The sequence below is a fragment of the Protomyctophum bolini genome (assembly GCF_963924005.1).
Source record: "Protomyctophum bolini genome assembly, chromosome: 14".
Lineage (NCBI taxonomy): Eukaryota > Metazoa > Chordata > Actinopteri > Myctophiformes > Myctophidae > Protomyctophum > Protomyctophum bolini.
In genome coordinates, this window is record NC_137875.1 from 34,865,527 (window position 1) to 34,884,715 (window position 19,189).

The following is a 19,189-nucleotide window of genomic DNA, read 5'->3' on the forward strand; positions in this document are numbered from 1 at the left end:
GATGTATTTCCTTGCTGCTCCCTGTGTCCATACTGGTTCTTATGGCCTGGCTGGTAACTTATCAAGAATAAAGTAAGTACTTCTCACACGGTGTGACTGTTGAGGCCAGATGTGACAACCACACACTATCATTACAACATATAGGCTATAACTACGTATACAAAATGTCAGGTTTTAGTTTGTTGTCTTCACCAGCCGAAGGCATGGGGAGAGTATGTTTTGCACTCCGTCCGTTGACTTGATCGCAGCCAAACTCTGCACACACAGTCCCTGGATGCCAGAGCTGAACCTCTGCCCCAATTGTTTTACATGGGCGCCACCAGGAGGCCGATATTTGCTAAATACATTTTTTGACATTACACCTACAGATTTTGTCCAAACATCATGCAAATTGGTACACCGTCTCTCTATAGCCATTCAACGAAACTGCCTGCTCTTTCTTTTTTTGTTATTATATGTTTATTGATTTTCTTTACAGTACAAAGAAGTATTTTCAAAACAATTGACATATATTTCCCCCCCCCCCCGCCCCCACATCCCCATGGCAGCACAAATACAAACAAAATCTTATCACATGCCTGCTCTTTCAGATTTTTCATACTCCTTCCTGATCGGCTAAGATTGGCTTCCAAAGTTCGCATGAGTGTTCAGTTTTGAACAAAATGCCACAAATCATGAATACATTGTGTGATTTCCGTGAAATTGTGCATGCACATTCCCACTATAGGTTGAGGAACAAATGCCACTTGAAACTTCTCAAATCAGCCTCATGGTGGCGCTATAACTGGCCTATTTGTGATTTTACCTATAACTACTCTGTTTAAAACATTGTACACTAGTAGAGGCCAAGGAAAAACCATTGTAACCCTGTAATCTGCTCTTTATAACGCCACCAGGAGGCCATATGTAAAACACGTTTTTTGATATTACTCCTTCAGATTTCATCCAAATTTCACGCTAATCTGTACACATGATCTCTATAGTATATGTGATCAAGACGGGTCTGTTTGATTTCCCATATTCCATCCTGATTGCAGTCTTCTAACGTTTACAGGAGTGGCCCGTTTTGTACAAAATGCTGCAAAACATGAACACAGCGTCCGACACTTGCGGTGACACTGTGCATGCACATTCCCACTAGGCTGAGGAAGAAATGCCACTTGACTTTTTTTTAAATGCTCCTATCCTGATGCAGACCTGTCACCTGAGCCCCCAAGGGGCAATTTTTCTTTAGCAGCTATTTTTGGTGTGAGACATGATGTGCAACCACGGTATAAACCAGGCTTTTAGTGCAAGCTGAGCCGTCATGTTTTTTTTTTTTTTATAACTTTATTTATAAGATTTTCAATTTTTGTAGACAAACAACCCCACATATACCCCACCCTCCCCAGTTCCATCACAAAGCAAGACAACAACAACACACACAAAAAAAAAACAAAAAAAAAACATCATAATAAAATAAACAGGTATTAAAGGATATAAATAATAAATTAAGTAAATACAATAAAATAATTTTTTTGCCTTTTACTAGATTAAGGGGCTACACAGTGAACCAAATTACATGTAGGAAAAACACTTAGGACACATCATCAAAGGACAGTGAGTCGGAGGACAGTGAAAGGGTGAATTCAAGGAAAGGGGACCAAGCCTTTACAAATTTCTGGCGAGATTTGAACCTGTTGTATCTGAGCTTCTCCAATGGAATAAAGGATAGAACATCCTTGACCCAACTTGTAAATGTTGGAGGTTTATCAGATTTCCAATTGCGGAGAATAAGTCTCCTCGCTATGAGTGAAGCAAAAGCTATGAAATTGGCTTGGGAAGAAGTAATTGGTGCATCGTCGTTGGGAACTCCAAATATAGCAGTTATCGGGTTGGGCGCAATTGGCATATGACAGATGGTTGAGAAAGCATCAAAAATACTATTCCAAAATGGGTTCAAGGAAGTGCATCCCCAGAACATATGTCCAACAGAGGCTGGCTCCAGATGACATCTTATACAAGTAGAGTCAATGTCAGGATAAATTTTAGATAGTTTTTCTCTCGAGAAATGCAAACGATGTACTATTTTGAATTGAATTAGGCAATGTCTAAGACATAAAGAGGTTGTATGAATACGCCTCAAAGAGAGTTCCCACAACTCTTTGAGCCGTCATGTTTACCTAGAGACCCCATGGTAACCACAAGGTTGCCAGTTCGAACCCGGGCTCCCCCAGTCAGTGTCGAAGTGTCCTTGAGCAAGACACTGAACCCTTAATTACTCCTGAAGTGCTGGTTGGCGCCCTGCATGGTTTCCGCTGCCATCAGTGTATGGGTGAATGTAATGCACAATCTATGTAAAGCGCCTTGGATAAAGGCGCTATATAAATGCACCATTTACCATTTACCTTACATAAGTATTTTTTCCACCTGTCCCGTTGAGCCCCGTAAGTAATTTAAGCTGTTCTTCCCAGGCAAGCCAACCCTTTGGAAGATGAGTCCCAGTCAAATTCGGATGTGGAGGAATCTTGTGACTTGCCCAGTGAAGAAGAGGAAGCTCTCTACAGTGCAACACCTCCCATGTCCGGCAAACAACGGAACAGTTAGGCACTACAGTGGTCTGCCTGCCTGCCACACACACACACACACACACACACACACACACACACACACACACACACACACACACACACACACACACACACACACACACACACACTTGAGGATAAACACACCCAAGTTGAGGCATTCAATTTAGTCTGTTTAGATTATTTCATTTGGACGGATGCTCTGCCGAAAGGTAGCTATTTGAAGTAAGCCAGAGTCAACGGGTGGGGATATGAGAACAGCTGCATAAATTGGCATCGTTAAGGCCTGCATGGCAACAGTTGTGTTGCGTCATGTGATTTCACACCAGAAGATATAAGATGATATACACCGTGTTGAAAAGGACTGTAGACCTAGAGAGAGACGAGGAGAGCGAGAAAGAGACTTAGACACAGACCAGACCCGCGTACAGAGTGATGTTGTGTTGGACCGTCGCCAAAGCAGGAGGACCAAAGCGAGCCTTTCATGCTGCTGTAGCAGTGAGGAACAAACTGTATTCCTTTGGAGGCCGCTGTGCTAAATGGACCCACCGCGACGTGAAACGGATGATGGAAATGTATTCATTGTTTCGCCATGTAGAAGAAAGGATCTGCAACAACATGGAACAGAGGATGGATGTCCATGTCTTCAGCACAGAGTCTTTATGCTGGAAGAAGTTACCTCCAGTGGAACCTGAAAGAGGAGACGGTCACCTTGAGGCGCCACTCAGGCGCTGTCACACAGCTGTGCCGATAGAAGATACAGTCTACATCTGGGGAGGGTTGCCTTACTCCAATGTGCTTTATGCATTTGATGTCGACGCCCAAATATGGTTTAAACCCAAGGTTTTTGCGTCTGGTCCAGAGATTTGGAACCACTCAGCCTGTGCGTTGGGGAAGGTCATGTTTATTCATGGAGGATTCATCCATCTGACTGGACGGACTAATGACATCTACAAGTTGGACACCAGCACCATGGTCTGGACTTTAATTAACACCAGAGGCACTGCACCACCTAATACATTATGTCACTCTGCCACCATCATTGGGACAAAGATGTTTGTATTTGGGGGAGTATGTCACGGCAACAGCATCAGAGTGTTTGACACAGAGACAAACTTCTGGATGAACACACCTTCAACACAGCCTCTACACAGCCGCTGGAATCATTCAGACTTCACCTACAATGGAGAGCTGTACATATATGGTGGTAAAACTAGCGCTAAAAAGATCTACAATGATCTGTGGAAATTCAGTCCAGAAACCAACTCCTGGAAGAAGGTTGAGCCCAAGGGTAACAGACCGTCTCCATCATATATAATGTGCTGTTGCATGGTGGGAGATCGTATCATCCTCTTTGGAGGAGACAACACCCCTGATGGCCTGTATGTCTTAGACTTCAGTCCTAGCCTCAAGACATTATGTAAGCTAGCATATATTCAGTACGGTCTGGATCAGTCTGGACTCCCACACAACATCAGGTGGGAACTGGCAGCCATGACCAAAAAAAGCATAAAAAACAACACCTCAGCCAACTAAGATACAGAATCTGTGACAGGGTCGATTCCCTGTGGATCTCAGTTGTTGTTCTCAATGCTGTCATATTGATGACATCTGTGAGGACTGTACACCAAACTCAGGAGTCACGTGTCAAAGTGTGCCAAAACAAGTGGCGTTTAATTCACAGAATTTGACATTTACAACTGTTCTTTCTTTTTTCTCTTGCAGGTTCAACGTAAACGGTTCTTTCTTTCCACATGTAGGGGTCGCTGTCATCGCTGAGGATCGTCACTGGATTTCCAGGTAGGTTTTTAATTCAACTTAAATCTTCATGTATCTTCAGGTAAGTATGTCACTGTAGGGTTCCAAGAGGTAAGTAAAGGGTTAAATCATATCTTTACTCGGTCACCCAAACATATTGCCATTCTCGACCAACAACTCTTATTTCCTGTCATTGACTATGGTGGTATAATTTATCTGAATACTGCCGAGGCTCACCTCCATTCATTGGATGTTGTGTACAATAGCATCTGTAGATTTGTTTTGAGGTGTCCTTACCGAACACATCACTGTGTCATGTCATGTACGACACCTTAAATTGGTTAACTCCTCAAGCGAGGAGGCATTTCCACTGGTTGCTCTTTTTTTTAATACTGTTTTTATCAGGCATTTGTATTTGACATAACTTCAAAATATCATGACAGATAAATGAGTAAGTATAAGTAATAGTGACATATAGTGCAAATGTTCCAGATACAATACAAATAAAAAAGGTACCGGTATATAAATGCGAACAAAACAAACATTCAGATGCCATATTAAAAAAATTAAATTGATGTATAATTTGTATGAATACATTTTTTATGTGTAGGACATGTTTTTCTCAAAGTTGTCGGTATATGACAAAGTTGGAGAACCACTGCTCTAGTCTAGGTCATGATCCCAGTCAAATGGAGAGTGGAGGATGTGAGGTAGATTACTTGTGGGTCAGGTCTCAGGCAATCTGGGAACCTATACCCCCCCAAAAAATCAGACCAGTCTGAAGCGAGTGGTGCAACACACCCCTATTGGTACTCTAAACATCGGGACACAGTCACACAGGTTGGGACATAGGGACAAAGCTGTTCCTTGTCGTTGCACTACTCAAAAATCGCTTGAATCTGTCTTGACTGAGAGATTAGGTCTCAGGTCACTTTAGCCGTCAAAGTATAGGTCAACACAGGAATTTGGTGGTTCAGTCAGTGTACAATACTGAGATGATAATCTGTAAATGAAGCATAACTGACAAGAGGTCAAGAAATGCAATATGTAAGTTAAAATCACACTCTTTTGTAGGTGAGTTAACTGTGCTATGAAAACAAAATTGTGCCATGTCTAAATTTCCCCAGGAGGGGGTGTAATCTGCTACTATAAAAGTATTTTGGTCACACTGAGAATTATGCAATTATGAATGTATGGTAGTGGAGCCTAGCAAGATGTTTAATACTGTTTTGTAGTGAAACATTTTGATGGCTCAAGTTTTGATCATTAAAAAGAGAGAAGAGCCCAGGTAGCGAGTTTGGTGTCAATTGAGCAAAAAATGTGGGAGGATATCTGATCCCTACCAGCTCAAAGCAAAGCATCTTAACATTTCTGCTCACTTGGGCCTACATTTTTGTGAATATGCCAAAGTCATCGTAGGTATAAATGAGTTGTTATGACTTTTCAAAGTTTTAAACTTTAGAGATTATTGTTGTAGCCACCAATAGTATACCACAATGCCACTTGAGGAAGTTTGGCTTAATACTGGACCTATGTGCCAAGTTGAGTTTTGAAAGCCAGATTTCCAAAGAAGATGGAAATAAAAGATTGACTATGTAATGTGGTCTACTTTACAACTGTTTGCCCTTTACAGGGCTGGGCTGGGGTATCACAATAGCATTGTTTACATATAATCTATGACCCATCAATACCTCCCCCAGTGGGCCCAGTGACCCCCCAGACTTGACATTTACACAATTATTCCACGTTTTTCCCCAATTTTTTATATCTATTAGATCTACAAGCTCAGTTAGCTCACAACGCATCCAATGCGACAAGTTGATTTAAACTGATTAACTGATTTAGCTGGGGACCCCCTGGAACCCACTGATGGACCACTGGGTGTCCCCAGCCCAGACCCCACTTTGAGAACCACTGACTTTGGAGGGAAGGGGGGTGGAGGGGAGGTGATGAGGATTGGAACAGCAGGGGTCCAGATACTGAGACAGGAGACCCAGACTGTCCTCAGTGTCCTGCTGAGCTCTCTGGTGGAGGTTGATGAAGATGTAACTATGCATAATTGCATATCATTATCATGACTCATTACAATTCAATTATAAGCATTGTGAAGTGGGTCATTCTGCATAATGAGCACCTTTACATGTATTAGCCAGCCTACTATATTTAGATTCCAGTACCCAGACTTAGTAGTAGTAGAGTACCGTATTTCTACAGTGTGGGCCCTAAAACTAAGTTTTCTGTTAAAAAAAGTTAAAGTAATTGTAGTCTTTTTTAGTGTTTGTCAACTTCAGTATTAACCTCGATCGGTATAACTGTCTCCTTTGTAAAGAGAAAATACATTTTCAGGTCGGGAATCGGAATACCAATTGTATCCAATCACGAGAGCGAACCTCATAAAGATCAATTAAAAGCATGTCAGCATGTTGTCTTGTCTGCAAATGGACTCTCACGTCCATTGATGTTGTAGTCAAGCCCCCAGTAAGGATATCCAACGTTGAAGATGCCACTACCTACTGGCGAAATGTGGAATTGCAGCACTTTAATGGAGGTGGACGGACGTTCATGACCTTCCGCTCGCTCGAGCCATTGAGTTATAATTATACTTCCAGCAGTCTTCCGGGTGCTTCAAAACCCCACTGAGCAACTTCCACTGAAATGAATAGCAGGGGGCGGGGCTAACGCTCAGGTTCGGTCTCTATCATTTAAAGCTATATGGTTGTAGTAGGCTAAAGCCTACTGCTGGTGGCCCTGGTGGTGTTGCCGTAGTAATGCAACCAGAATGCAACTCAGTGAGTTGCGAAAGATGGCGACCTCACAGTCAGAAGCGATACTCGACTGTGCCGCCGGCGGATCATAAACTGCTCCAAAAAGGCTACATACTCGACACTCTTGCAAACATTTGATGGTGCAACGTGAACGTGAAGCCGGCCGGACATGGTTTCTTCCATGCACTTTTGACAGAAAGGAGCCCCTGCCTCGCTATGGAGCCTCCGGATCGGAACGAACCTAGCAGGTAAAAACCGACGAACACAAAAAAGACTACATTATCGGGACCTCTCGCGTGCCAAATAGTGAGCCTGAATGTAGACGCCTGTTGCCATGTCCGCTTATTATAATCAACTTTCTTTGGGCTTGTTTCGTGTAAAGTTGAAATACTATTGGTTGTTTGCGGCTTGCGTTTCTTTGGGCTTGTTTCTAAAGTGTAGTTGCTTATTTGGCCTTGTTGACACATTTTTGCGTTACTATTCATGTCATCGGCATAGAGTGGACCCCGCCCCCATTTTTTAAATGTATTTGTTGAATTTGTCCCTAAATGTTTTGGGCCAGGGAGCCCTGTGGGCTACATGATTTGTGTTGTCAGAATAATGTTTAAAATATCTTTGTGGATGGCTCGTTACAAAATGGGCTTGTTTTCCTAGACCTGGTTGCTTATTTCTCTCGCACAATCTGGCAACACTGCGCAGTCGCGCACGCGCAGCCTCCAGTCCCAAACTTCCTGCCAGACAGTGCTCTCTCGCTCTCAGCAGCTCTCTATGCGATACTTGCAGCCAGTAGTCAACTAACTAGTAACTACTGTCTGCAGTTCAGCTGCAGCGGTGAAGTTGCAAACTTTTACACACTCATTTGCGCGCATTAATTAGTAGCACTTTAATGATATCCGTCTGTCGCTGAATGCCGGAGCGCTGCCTGGCCACAATGCTCGGCGAATGGAGAGGTAAATAATGACGATAACTGTACGAAATATCACAGTAGTTCTCAACTGTTCCAACAACAGTGCAACAACAAGGAAAGAACAGCGGCGGCTAGCTAAACTGTGACGGCGCTGTCGCTCCTCGTCTTTATTGTTCAGGTTTCTGTGTGCATGTGGGACGCGTCGCGTACGTGCGTGGAGATGTGTTATTACTCTTGTTTATAAATGCTTAGTGACGCACTGCAACGTGCTTTTAAAAAATGAATAACCTGGTGAGGCATAAACTTGGCTAGCTTTTTAGCTGTAGCGCATTTCTGCACCACTGTCCTGTCCCTGTTTGGGAGCTGCTTGTTTAATCCTATCCTACAATGTATATGTTGCGGGGCCCGGGGGCCTGGAAATATTACATTTTAGGATTTAGTTTTTTTATTTTAAATATTGGATGGATTATTTCTCTTCAAAATGGTTGTTTTACTCTGCTGTTTGTGTGCTGCAGAAGCTTCTACGTTGTGCATGAATGGTGTGTGCTGCTGACACTAGTGCTGTGTGTGCAAGAAGTTGCACTGATTATGAGCCTTCAGCCTTTCCTCGACTACAGATGAAGAATTGTGCAGGCCAGGGGAATGCATTGCCAACAGATATGCATTTTTGTTTGTTCGTCTTTGAGTTCGGATCATATTGAAGGTACCCTGATCTTCCATCTTCACAGCCACTTCAGCGGCTGTACTGCACAGGAAAATCATAACAGTTAAAATCGGTTGAGGGGGTGGGGGGTTTACATATTAAAAACAATGCATGCCTGTTGGTATGCATTTGCCCCTGACTCATGACGACGGACTCTCAGGAATTTGGTGTTATGTCTTTCGTCCCGATTCTTCCCGTAAGTTAGTTCCATGCATGCTGCTGTTGCTTTCCAAACGCTAGTAGTAAATCATATTTGACCAGCGCCGTCGGCCTCGATAGCAGCTATGCCTATGTGATTTCAGTCGAATATCTGGAATTGTGGTCGAATGTTCCAGTACGTGTAAATGTCAGCCGGTTGTTATCCGATTGCGCGGCCTTATCTCTATCTGTCCTTATTTAGTGGCATAAACAAACGCACATGATTGGGCATGTCAGTGTGTCATTGGTATGGTATCCACTATCCAGCATTGTGGCTTAGTTAAAGTGCATGCAACATTTATGCTGCTTCATGCCTTTGTTGAGGCCACTTCAGAACCATGCATTAAAATGACCAGATCACCCATCCATTGATCGATAATCATATCCAGATAATGCAATATATATAGATTTCAAAAACAGGTTGAAGTTGAGTTCTTGTATTGCATTTGACCCAAAACTGATGAGCGTGCCGTGAATGATTATGATGCGTGCAAAATGTAGAGTATTTGTCATTCCGTTTCTACATCAAACTGAACTGCTTGTGTTGTCCCCCTTTTGAGATTATGTGAGGTTAAAAGTGACATGTAGTACTTGTTTGCAGGGAAAATGAGCACTGATGCAGTTTTAAGATCAGATTGGGTGCTTGCCTGATAAATGAGGGCCATTGCAGGCACTGCCGGGACAGAGGCCCTTTGTCAATAGTGTCTTACTCTTGAACTCAAGTCTTAAGACATTTTGGCCCAGTGGCGTTCTCCCACAAGCATTCCAGGGATTTCAGGATGTGGTGTGTGTAGTGGATAGCTGCCTCAAGCCTCGGCGGCGCCCATGGCTACAACTCATTAATGCCCCCATTTGCCAGGAGCACGAGCTGAGGGACTGTGGATGGGTCCTGCTCTAGCATTTCCTGACTGCATCCTATCACTGCCCACCCTAGCGTTAGGGAAATGAAGAATCCAGCTCTCCTACGCACTTTCGCTTTATCCATGCTCTGCCAATGTTATTTATATAGCACACAAGAGTATGAGGCCAATGTCGACATAAGGTGCAAGAATGGTAATATTGACTGCAGATTGTAAACCGCAGAAGTTGTTTAAAATGCCTCTGTTGTTTTTTTGCTGGTTCATTAGTGTATGAATGTGATGTGCAGAACTGCACATGAAACTGAAATGTAGATTCTGGCCTCAGAAGTCATTTTAAACCCTATATACTTCATTGACTGGGGCCTATAGGGCTCTATTATTGATTCACACCTTTTTCTCCAGTACAGTACAGCAAATGTCTTCTCTGAAAATAGTCGACCTACAAGGCGGTGAAGGCGCACAACACTTTGCATTCTGATGCGTTGTGAGCTTGTACTAGACCTGCCATTTGTCCTGAATGTTTGCCCCAGTATAGGGATTCTAGTGTTAATGTCGTATTGCTTGCAGTCTTAGGTCAGACTACTTATAATAAACTAACAATTTACATATGTGTTCGATTTAGCAACTGCAGGACTTAAGCCCCCCTTATCTCTCATCACAATCACTGACTCAACACCACCTCCACCCATATTCAACGGCCCAACAACACCTCCCCCATTAACTTTTGTCTTTGACCTCGGCCCAGGTGGAGAGGCTTCACACACAGAGGACACGACAGTCTGGGACTGTCCTGCTGGGGTTTCAGGTGTGGGGCAGCTGGGCTTGATCATTGCCAATATTTCCGTAACCAAGCTTCCATGACAATGTAATTATAACATAATTATTGTATCGGTTGCCCGTTGCAAGTAAATAAAGCATTCATGCAAGTGGAGTTTGCTTTCAGGTTGCCCGATGGCACGCACATTCAGTCTTTCTTTATTCAATATTATTGGCTATATTCAGGAAGAATAAGATGCTACCTTTTTACAACTATCAGCATGCACTCATTCTGGTTTTTCAAAGTGACTGTCGTGACTCTGTAGTAATCGTTGGGATGTAACATATTTTTGAGGGGCGCTATCCCACCACACCACGGAATGTGATGATTTGATTGACTGAGCATGGAATGTGATGGTGTATGATGATAAGAGTGCCCCTCACTTCGCACAAGTGTGATTTTTTTCCCTACAAGCGCAACTTTTACCTATCATTTTATAATTAAAAAAAAAGTAGAACATGACCTACAAGTAGAACATGACCTGACTGTACTTGCAAGTGTCTGAGACTGTAGGGTCAACCCTTGCATTGGCTGATGTAGTTCTTTTTCATAATCTGATTACGTAATCCTGATTGCATGTATTCAGTTACTACCCAACCCTGATTGCTTGTGACTTGCTGGCTTTCACTGCTGGAACAGACACTGACTCGCACACATTGTATTTAGGGTAGAAGTGATATAAGCCGAAGGAAGGTCGTCATTATGTTCACATTGCACTGCCACACATTGTCTGCATGCATGCAGGTCTTCATTTAGTTCACGTGGGTTCATGTGGGTTTGCAGGGACCTTGTGCTTGTCAACAGATTATGTTCCCGAAAGCACATTTCGTTTTTAGACTTGAGGTGGATTCCTGGTGTTAATTTTATGCATTTATGCATTTACTTCTGATCCTTTTTAAATGGGTTGAAAATGATGCGGTGCACTTTCTGAACATAACGTATTTGCATTGCATGTAGAACGGGGTCTTCAGAAATAAAAAGGTAGTCTTGTTCGGTAGCATTTTTTTATGCCTTGCACGTGCTTATGCAGGAGTGGCTGGGAGGTCCAACTCCTGGCGTTGTCACTGTTCCTCGAACAGGGCGGGGTCAAGTTTGTCCTGTTCCCTGCATTTGTTCCCCCCCTTCACTCAGCCCGTGGCAGAAAACCTGCTGGCTGCCTCAGCGCTGTGTGTTCTCCAGAGGCCCGTGGTAGGTCAGAGACTGTGCTCAGGTTTACTCAGTCAGAAATGATGCAGGACATTATTAACCTTGCAGCACCGTGTCATGCAACGCAACACGTTTTGCATGTTGGGAATTGTGCGCATTCTGCAGCTGTAAAGGTTTGCATTTCTCAAATGCGTCACCAGCTAATTGCTCTGGGAAATTGGAGACAGATGCATGCTTCTTGTAAAAGGCTGCAATCAAATATACAAGAGCATCCTCTCCTCACTGTCGTACCAGAATGATTTGATTAAGCCTCTTCTAAAAGTAAAGACGACATTTTTTTTGCACTACTTTTAATAATAATTAAAAAAAAACACTTTAGTTCGGGCATTGTGAGCAAGTGTGCTCACTGACCAGCTGTGTGCTATTCAGCAGTGGGCCTCATGAGCCACGTGTCGCCATCATACAAAAGAGTGCCCCTGCCTTGTACAATGGTTGGGGATGATTGGGTGTCAAAGGTCAGGCCCCTCTGACTCTGGTAGTCCTGAGTTTCACTGCCTCAATCATTATACAGAAGAGACTGGATTTTGTGCTGTTTATTATGCACTCTGTGTCAGCCTGGGGGCTGTAGCATTCCATTGGCCTTTATTACAACCTCAATGAGCCATCAGATGAGCCATTGAGAGCAGCCAGACACCATCTGCAGTGATAATTCACTAGTGGCGGCCGGGCAAAGGACAGTTTTGAGATCACGGCACAAGCCACGGTTTAACAGGAGGGCAAGCGCGGCCTTTCTCTCTCTGTGCTGCTGCCGCCTGCAGTATGTTTAAAGAAAAAGGGGGGAGATCACGGAAGGGAAATTTATGTAGCCTTTGCAGCGTGAGCTTCTCACTTCACAGCCCCGTACTTGGAAGTGTATCATAGCAACCAAACAAACAACACGCAGTGATGGCGTCATCGGTTCCCCTGTCATTCCTGAGTTATTTAATCACCTCAGTCTGGCCAAGGCAGCACCTTCTTGTGTCCCCTGTATGTATGCAATGCATGCACTATTTACATCCTCAGACAACACACAGTCACACACACACACACACACACACACACACCCTGGCAATGGCATGCTTAGGCACAGACATGTGAGAATTCAATACCTCTGCCAAGGGTCGGGGTGCAGGGTTGTGTGCATGGTTTGAACAGTGTTGTTTATAAATGGTTGGGTTGCATTAGGGAACAATTGACATGAATTTATCTGTTTGCTTTTTGCAGTGTTGGGCTGACTGTGCATTCTTGTTGTATGCAGAAAAGCACAGTGATAGGAGGAGTCCATCATAAGTGCACTGTGATAAATGCCCTCTTGTTTCGTACAAGATTGCTTAAGCCTGGTTTGTGTGAAGTTGTGCGCACCGGTGTCGCACACTGAAAATAGCAGGTCCACAAGCTCACAATGCATCGCAATCGCGTTGTGAATGTAGACTTGTAGATCTGCAATTTTCCGCCTTATATAAATCGGGCTTTGCTTTGCCTGACTAATGACTGGGTCACTGTAGTATCCCGTTTCACCCTGAGACCACATAACAAGGCCCTACACAGTTTCTCATAACAGAAGCACTATAGTGTTGTTTTATTTAAGAGTTGTGTGTTGTCTATAGAGACAATATTCTGTTCCTTTTTTTTGTCGTCATTCTTCCTTCCAAAATGTAGGAACAATTGGCTGAATCCTGATGCATGTTAAGGCCAGCAGTGGGTTTGCAGCAGGTGTCTTTTCCCTTTTTCTGCAGTTCTACGACAGCTCCCAGGGGGGAGTGTGTGTGTGTGTGTGTGTGGGGTTGGGGGGGGAGTGACACGCGTGTGTGTGCAATACTCTATGGAGCAGGGGCAGATGGGCAGTAGGGGCCTGTGCTCCCTCTCCATGTGGCTCCCTTTCTTTCAGTGAAAAGCTTTGGATGAAGTGATTTCCAGATTAGCCCCCCCTGTGAAAGTGATACAGCGCTGCCCCGGCCTTTCAAATGGCCCTGCACAGACACTGACGGACGCGTGCAGGGGAATGCCTTTCAGCGCCATGATCGATGCAAGGGCACATGGTGCTGAACGGCCATATAGAATGTTGGTTTTCAGACACCCTCCCTTTTCTTCCCGTTCTTTGTTTTATTCAGCGGGGTCAGCCCCCGTCAGACCCTCCCCTCTAATCCTATTAAAAAGCCCTCAGAAAAGCTTTAAGGAACAAAGCTCTGACATTGTAATCTGAAAAGGCGTGCCACTGGCATTCTTTATTTAGTTATTCTATTGTCCCCCCCCCCTTCACCAGGAAGGAAGTGTGTGTGGAGATTGGTTTAGTATGCTCTTTCTGCAGAACTATGGGCTAGTAGCATTTGCACTTCACTGGCCTTCAGAAAATAGAGATTTGCAATTTTGCAAACAACATGTCTCAATGTCTCTATAACCTGATTGTCCATATCTTGTGTTCCACAAGCTTTACTAACATACAAAACATCATGATTGCAATAAATTATGTTCTGAATTATCACATTATTACTGCAAACGGTGAAAGACCTTTATTTCCAAGTGTTACACACTAACCTGCTGTGAGCTTGTATTTTCTTTGGTGTGAGACATGATGCGCAACCACTGTATAAATCAAGCTTCACGTTTGAGTGCAAGCAGGTCTTTGCCTTCTTTGGCTGAGCCGTCGTGTTTACCTAGACCCAAGTGAGGGTTACTATCCGCAAAGCGCAAACCCACAACGTATTATCCAGTGTCCGTACTGCTGTGGTAGAGTGTGCATCATTGCTTGTGTACTGTCAGGAGACAGCCAGTCAGGCTCCAGAGGACAGACCATTCATCAGTCTGCCACTGGACCTACAGTAATATAACAGCAGCCCTTTGGTCTGGCTGGGATTCCTCTGAAACCTGCTGGTGGCACCATTAGTACACACCAGCTGCACTCTGTTATGGGTCAAACAGTCTCCCACTGTCTGACCTGTCTATACACTGGCATCTGTGTCATTTAGCCTATACAATAAAATGCAGTGTTAACCACTTATAATATGCCTTATTGCCTTGTCATAAAACAAATAGCAAAAATAGCATACGCACATCTTAAAATGTTCATTTTAAATGGTACAGTTTGATAATAACAATAACGGCGGCTTAGGGGTGGAGTGGCCAGTAGAGAGGCCGGATGTGAACGTGAGGTTCCCAGTTCGATCCCGGGTTCCCCCAGTGTTAGTGTCGAAGTATCCTTGAGCAAGACTCTGAACCCCTAATTGCTCCCAGTCCCAATGTGCAGATTGGTGGCCTTGCATGGTTTCTTCCACCATCGGTGGATGAATGTGTGTCTGTCAATGCGTGAATGTAATGCACAATCTATGTAAGGTCAAGGTCAAGTTTATTCATATGTCCCAAACTGGGCACTTCGTTTTACAGCAGATAATAAAAGCTCTCAAAAACATTACAAACAGTAGAACATACATAACAACAACAGACATACGTATACATAAAGCACTTAGGATAATAGTGCTATATAACCCATTTAGGCCTAACCTCGAAATTTAAAAATAATTCTTCTAACTCCTCCATTTTTCTGAAATAAATATTTTCACAATTTTTCAAAAATAGCAGACCTACAAGCTCGTAGCGTGCCACTCACTCGGTGGCGCGCTATGAGCTTGTAGATCTGCTATTTTCCAATAGCTAAATTATAACAATGTTTAAAACACCAAAAGGGGTTCCCGCCCCAAAATGGGATAAATGTGCCATTTGTATCAAAAGACTTTGACTTTATACATTGCATGTTGCAGTCAATGTGTTGGATGGTACCTTACATACGTAGTTTGTCCACTTGAGCCCCGTAAGTAATGTAAGCTGTTCTTCCCAGGCAAGCCAACCCTTTGAAAGATGAGTCCCAGTCAAATTCGGATGTGGAGGAATCTTGTGACTTGCCCAGTGAAGAAGAGGAAGCTCTCTACAGCGCATCACCTCCCTGCACCCCCCGTCAGATGAAACGCATGTCCGGCAAACACCACCGGAACAGTCAGGCCAGGACGGCGGGACGCTCCCCTAACAAGGGTAAGTCAGGGCTCGTATATTGCAAAATCAAAGTTAATTGAACTCTGAGAGTGTACACATGTACAGGGAAATTGGTATACCCATAGTATGTACACTCTCAGAGTTTCAGACCCATAATGGTCCATTTGCTTCCTAACTATCATTTAATTGAGGACCCCCTGTAACTCCCTCAAGGACCCCTAGGAGTCGGTTGGTATGAGATGCTATTTTTGTTTAAGAAGCGCCAATAAACCATTTGAAAATATAATTAAATTCTAAATACTGTCTCTTCTTCAGAGACAGCATTCATCTTCACTTGCTGCTTCCAGATCCACTTTCTGTTAACATCATTAATTTGCATGTCTAGGAAAAAGATGGTGTGTGTGTGTGTGTGTGTGTTGCCTCCACACATTCCATTCAATTGAGCTCTTTTGTTGACCTTAGGTCTGATCACCCAGCTGATGTTAATGACCCACTTAATGTTGACGGACTGATGACGTGAGGATTAGAGGGAGAGCAGGAGATATTTATTTAAAAGGATCCCTGGCTACTAAGACAAATAGGCCTTAAAACATTATATTTGCCCTCTACAACTAAAATAAAAACACCTTAAATATTGTATTTTTTTCATAAATAGAGAATCTTTCACTCTATAGGAGCTGCTCCTGTCGCAAGTTGATGATGTCATATGTCCATGTGGTCTAGCCCTACGGAATGTATGGAGTGCATATGCTAATAAAAAACAACTTTATGCTTCCTAAGGATAATATGAGCATCAAAGCAAATACTTTTTATTAGCATGTGCATTCCATACAGTATATTCCATAGGACTGGACCACACATAGACATATGACATCATCGACTTGCGACAGGAGCAGTTCTTAAGATTATCTATTTATGAAAGAAATAAAATATTTAAAGTGTTTTTAAATTTTAAATTTAGTTATAGAGGGCAAGTATAATGTTTTAATGCATATTTGTCATAATAGCCAGGGTTCCTTTTAAGAAATCATAACTCTGGACAGGAATGGACTAGAAACGTACTTTTTTGACATGCTCATATATTTATGCTCTACAAGTTGGATTAAATCATCCCGCTGGACGGAACTAGCCCGCAACCGTTTCGATCGCGATCGTTTCGGTCGCGATCGTTTTGGCCGCACTACAGCAATTATTTGCAGTGCTCCCAATTATATTTTTAGATCGCACAGATTAATATTCAGGCGCATTTGCAAGTTCGAGCCCTGTAAGTGGATGGTGGCCTGCCCTAGATCACAGGGTTTCAGTGCCACACTAAAAGCCTTGACACACTAATATCGTCACTCGTGCACGCTGGGCTTATCTGCCCGTTTTCATCATCATTCAATTTCAAAACCGATTTGTAATTTTGGTCAAACAAGTGAAAACAAACAAAGAGTTTTAAGTAAAACATGTTACCTTTCTACTTTGCGCCAACTCATTTTGGATGGTCTCTGCAGCGCATCGACGCACCAAAATAGAACCGAGCTCTGAAGGACGTGTAAATATTGTCTGCCTTATGGCTACAGTTACAGTACAATGTTGATGAACCATCTTGAAAGAGCCGTGCATGTCTTTTGCACTGCCTGTACTGATTGAGACGGGATGTGTGTATTTCAGCGGATCACAACAACCCGTCTGTCCAGAGAGAGAGTCCCAGGCCTCCAGAGCTCCCCGAGGAACAACACGGCTACAAGCAGGGCAAAAAGAACAGGGCCGCCCTCCGCTCCACCGAGAGAGACCACAAGAAGACCTTCGAAGGCTCCTTTATGCTGGATCCACTATCCAAGTCCAGCCCCTTTGGTGGCCTCAACATGGATCCCAGGAAGCATTACCTGAGCTTGGGCTGCAGCAGCGGCAAGCTCCCCGTCACCATGCCCCACCCCATGGCACGGACCCACCGGCAGACCTCCCGCACGGACTGCCCGGCCGACCGCCTCAAGTTCTTCGAGACCCTCCGGCTGCTGCTCAAGCTCACGTCCATGTCCTCCAAGAGGAAGGAGAAGGAGCAGAGGGGCCTGGAGAACATGGCCTCGTTTGGCCACAACAACGAGGTGATCTGGCTGGAGCTGCAGGCGTGGCACGCGCGCCGCTCCACCGGCGACCAGGACCTGTTCCTCTTCACGGCCCGCCAGGCCATCCCCGACATCATCAACGAGGTCCTGCACTTCAAGGTGAACTATGACAGCCTGAGCCCCGGCGGGTTGTCCCTGGGTCTGAGCCAAGCCCTGGACCAGGTGTGTGGCGAGGAGCGGGAGCTCGCCGTAGCAGAGACCAACCACTGTGGGGTAGACCCCTGGGGCTTCAGTGCCTGTACACCACCCACCATGAACGCGGCGGAGCCCCTGGGCTCCGTGACGGCGTGCAGGGACCACCTGCTGCGCCAGCGGCTGGCCTTTGAGCAGGTCAAGCGGGTTATGGAGCTTCTGGAGTCAGTGGAGGCGCTGTATCCGTCCCTGCAGGCGCTGCAGAAGGACTACGAGAAATACGCAGCGAGGGACTTCCAGGGCAGGGTGCAGGCGCTCTGCCTGTGGCTTAACATAACCCAGGACCTCAACCAGAAGCTGCGCGTTATGGCCACCGTGTTGGGCCTCCACGACCTGTCTCGCATCGGGTGGCCCGTCTTCGAGATCCCCTCGCCACGCTGCTCCCGCGGCAACGAGGAGGACGACAACGAGGAGGACGAGGAGAACGACTCGACGGCCACGTTCACCGCCGACAGCGACGGGGAGGACAGGGACTTGGCGGAGGAAGGACGTCCGGGAGAGGGGGAACTGTCGCCCTGTCTGACACCTAAATTTGCCCGACTGTTGTCGGAGGACGAGTTCCTTCCGACCGCCGTGGCTGGAAGTACGGACATCTCGTCGGTGGGAGGCGGAACTATGTGCCCCACGGCCATTTACAGGCCGTTTGTGGACAAAGCTCTCAAACAGATGGGACTGCGTAAGCTGATCCTCAGACTGCACAAGCTGATGGACCGCCCTCTGCAGAGGTCCAGGGCAGCGCTGCTCCGCCATACTCCTGCACAAGAGGTGAGAATGTTCTCTCTCTCTTTACCATGACCATAATATGTATAAAAAAATATTTTTTTTAATTTTTATTCAGAGTGCCATACAGTCATGAAAAAAAAGCTTTACATTTCAGTTTACAATGTGCACCTATTTTCTTTTGCTGCCAAACGGACATCATCATCATACAAAATAATCAATCAATATAGAGTCTTTAACTGATATAGATGAGAAATAAACAAATAATTCACAATGATAATAATTATACATCAAAAAGGAGGAAGGAGAAGGAAAAAAAAAGAATAATTAAAAAAAAGAGACTAGAGAGAAAGGAGGGGTGTGAGGACGAGGGAGGACAGAGAGGACTCAACGCATCACAGTTCAAGACAAGTACAAGTTCA

The 19,189-nt window shown here is 44.6% G+C and overlaps 1 protein-coding gene across 3 annotated transcripts in view; it reads left to right on the forward strand.

Annotated features, from left to right (window-relative positions):
* The first annotated feature begins 7,138 nt into the window (after window positions 1–7,138).
* The window catches only part of map3k4 (mitogen-activated protein kinase kinase kinase 4), a 36,418-nt gene continuing 24,367 nt past the window's right edge, over window positions 7,139–19,189 (forward strand). For 2 of the 3 annotated variants that reach the window (XM_080781799.1, XM_080781801.1), the window contains exons 1-3: window positions 7,139–7,338; window positions 15,593–15,783; window positions 17,401–18,812. In XM_080781799.1, the coding sequence (XP_080637925.1) occupies window positions 7,307–7,338; window positions 15,593–15,783; window positions 17,401–18,812 (1,635 nt within the window). In that variant the 5' untranslated portion in view covers window positions 7,139–7,306. Of the gene's footprint in view, window positions 7,339–7,900; window positions 8,041–15,592; window positions 15,784–17,400; window positions 18,813–19,189 lie in introns of those variants that run through there. The other variant, XM_080781800.1, reaches the window with a different exon arrangement.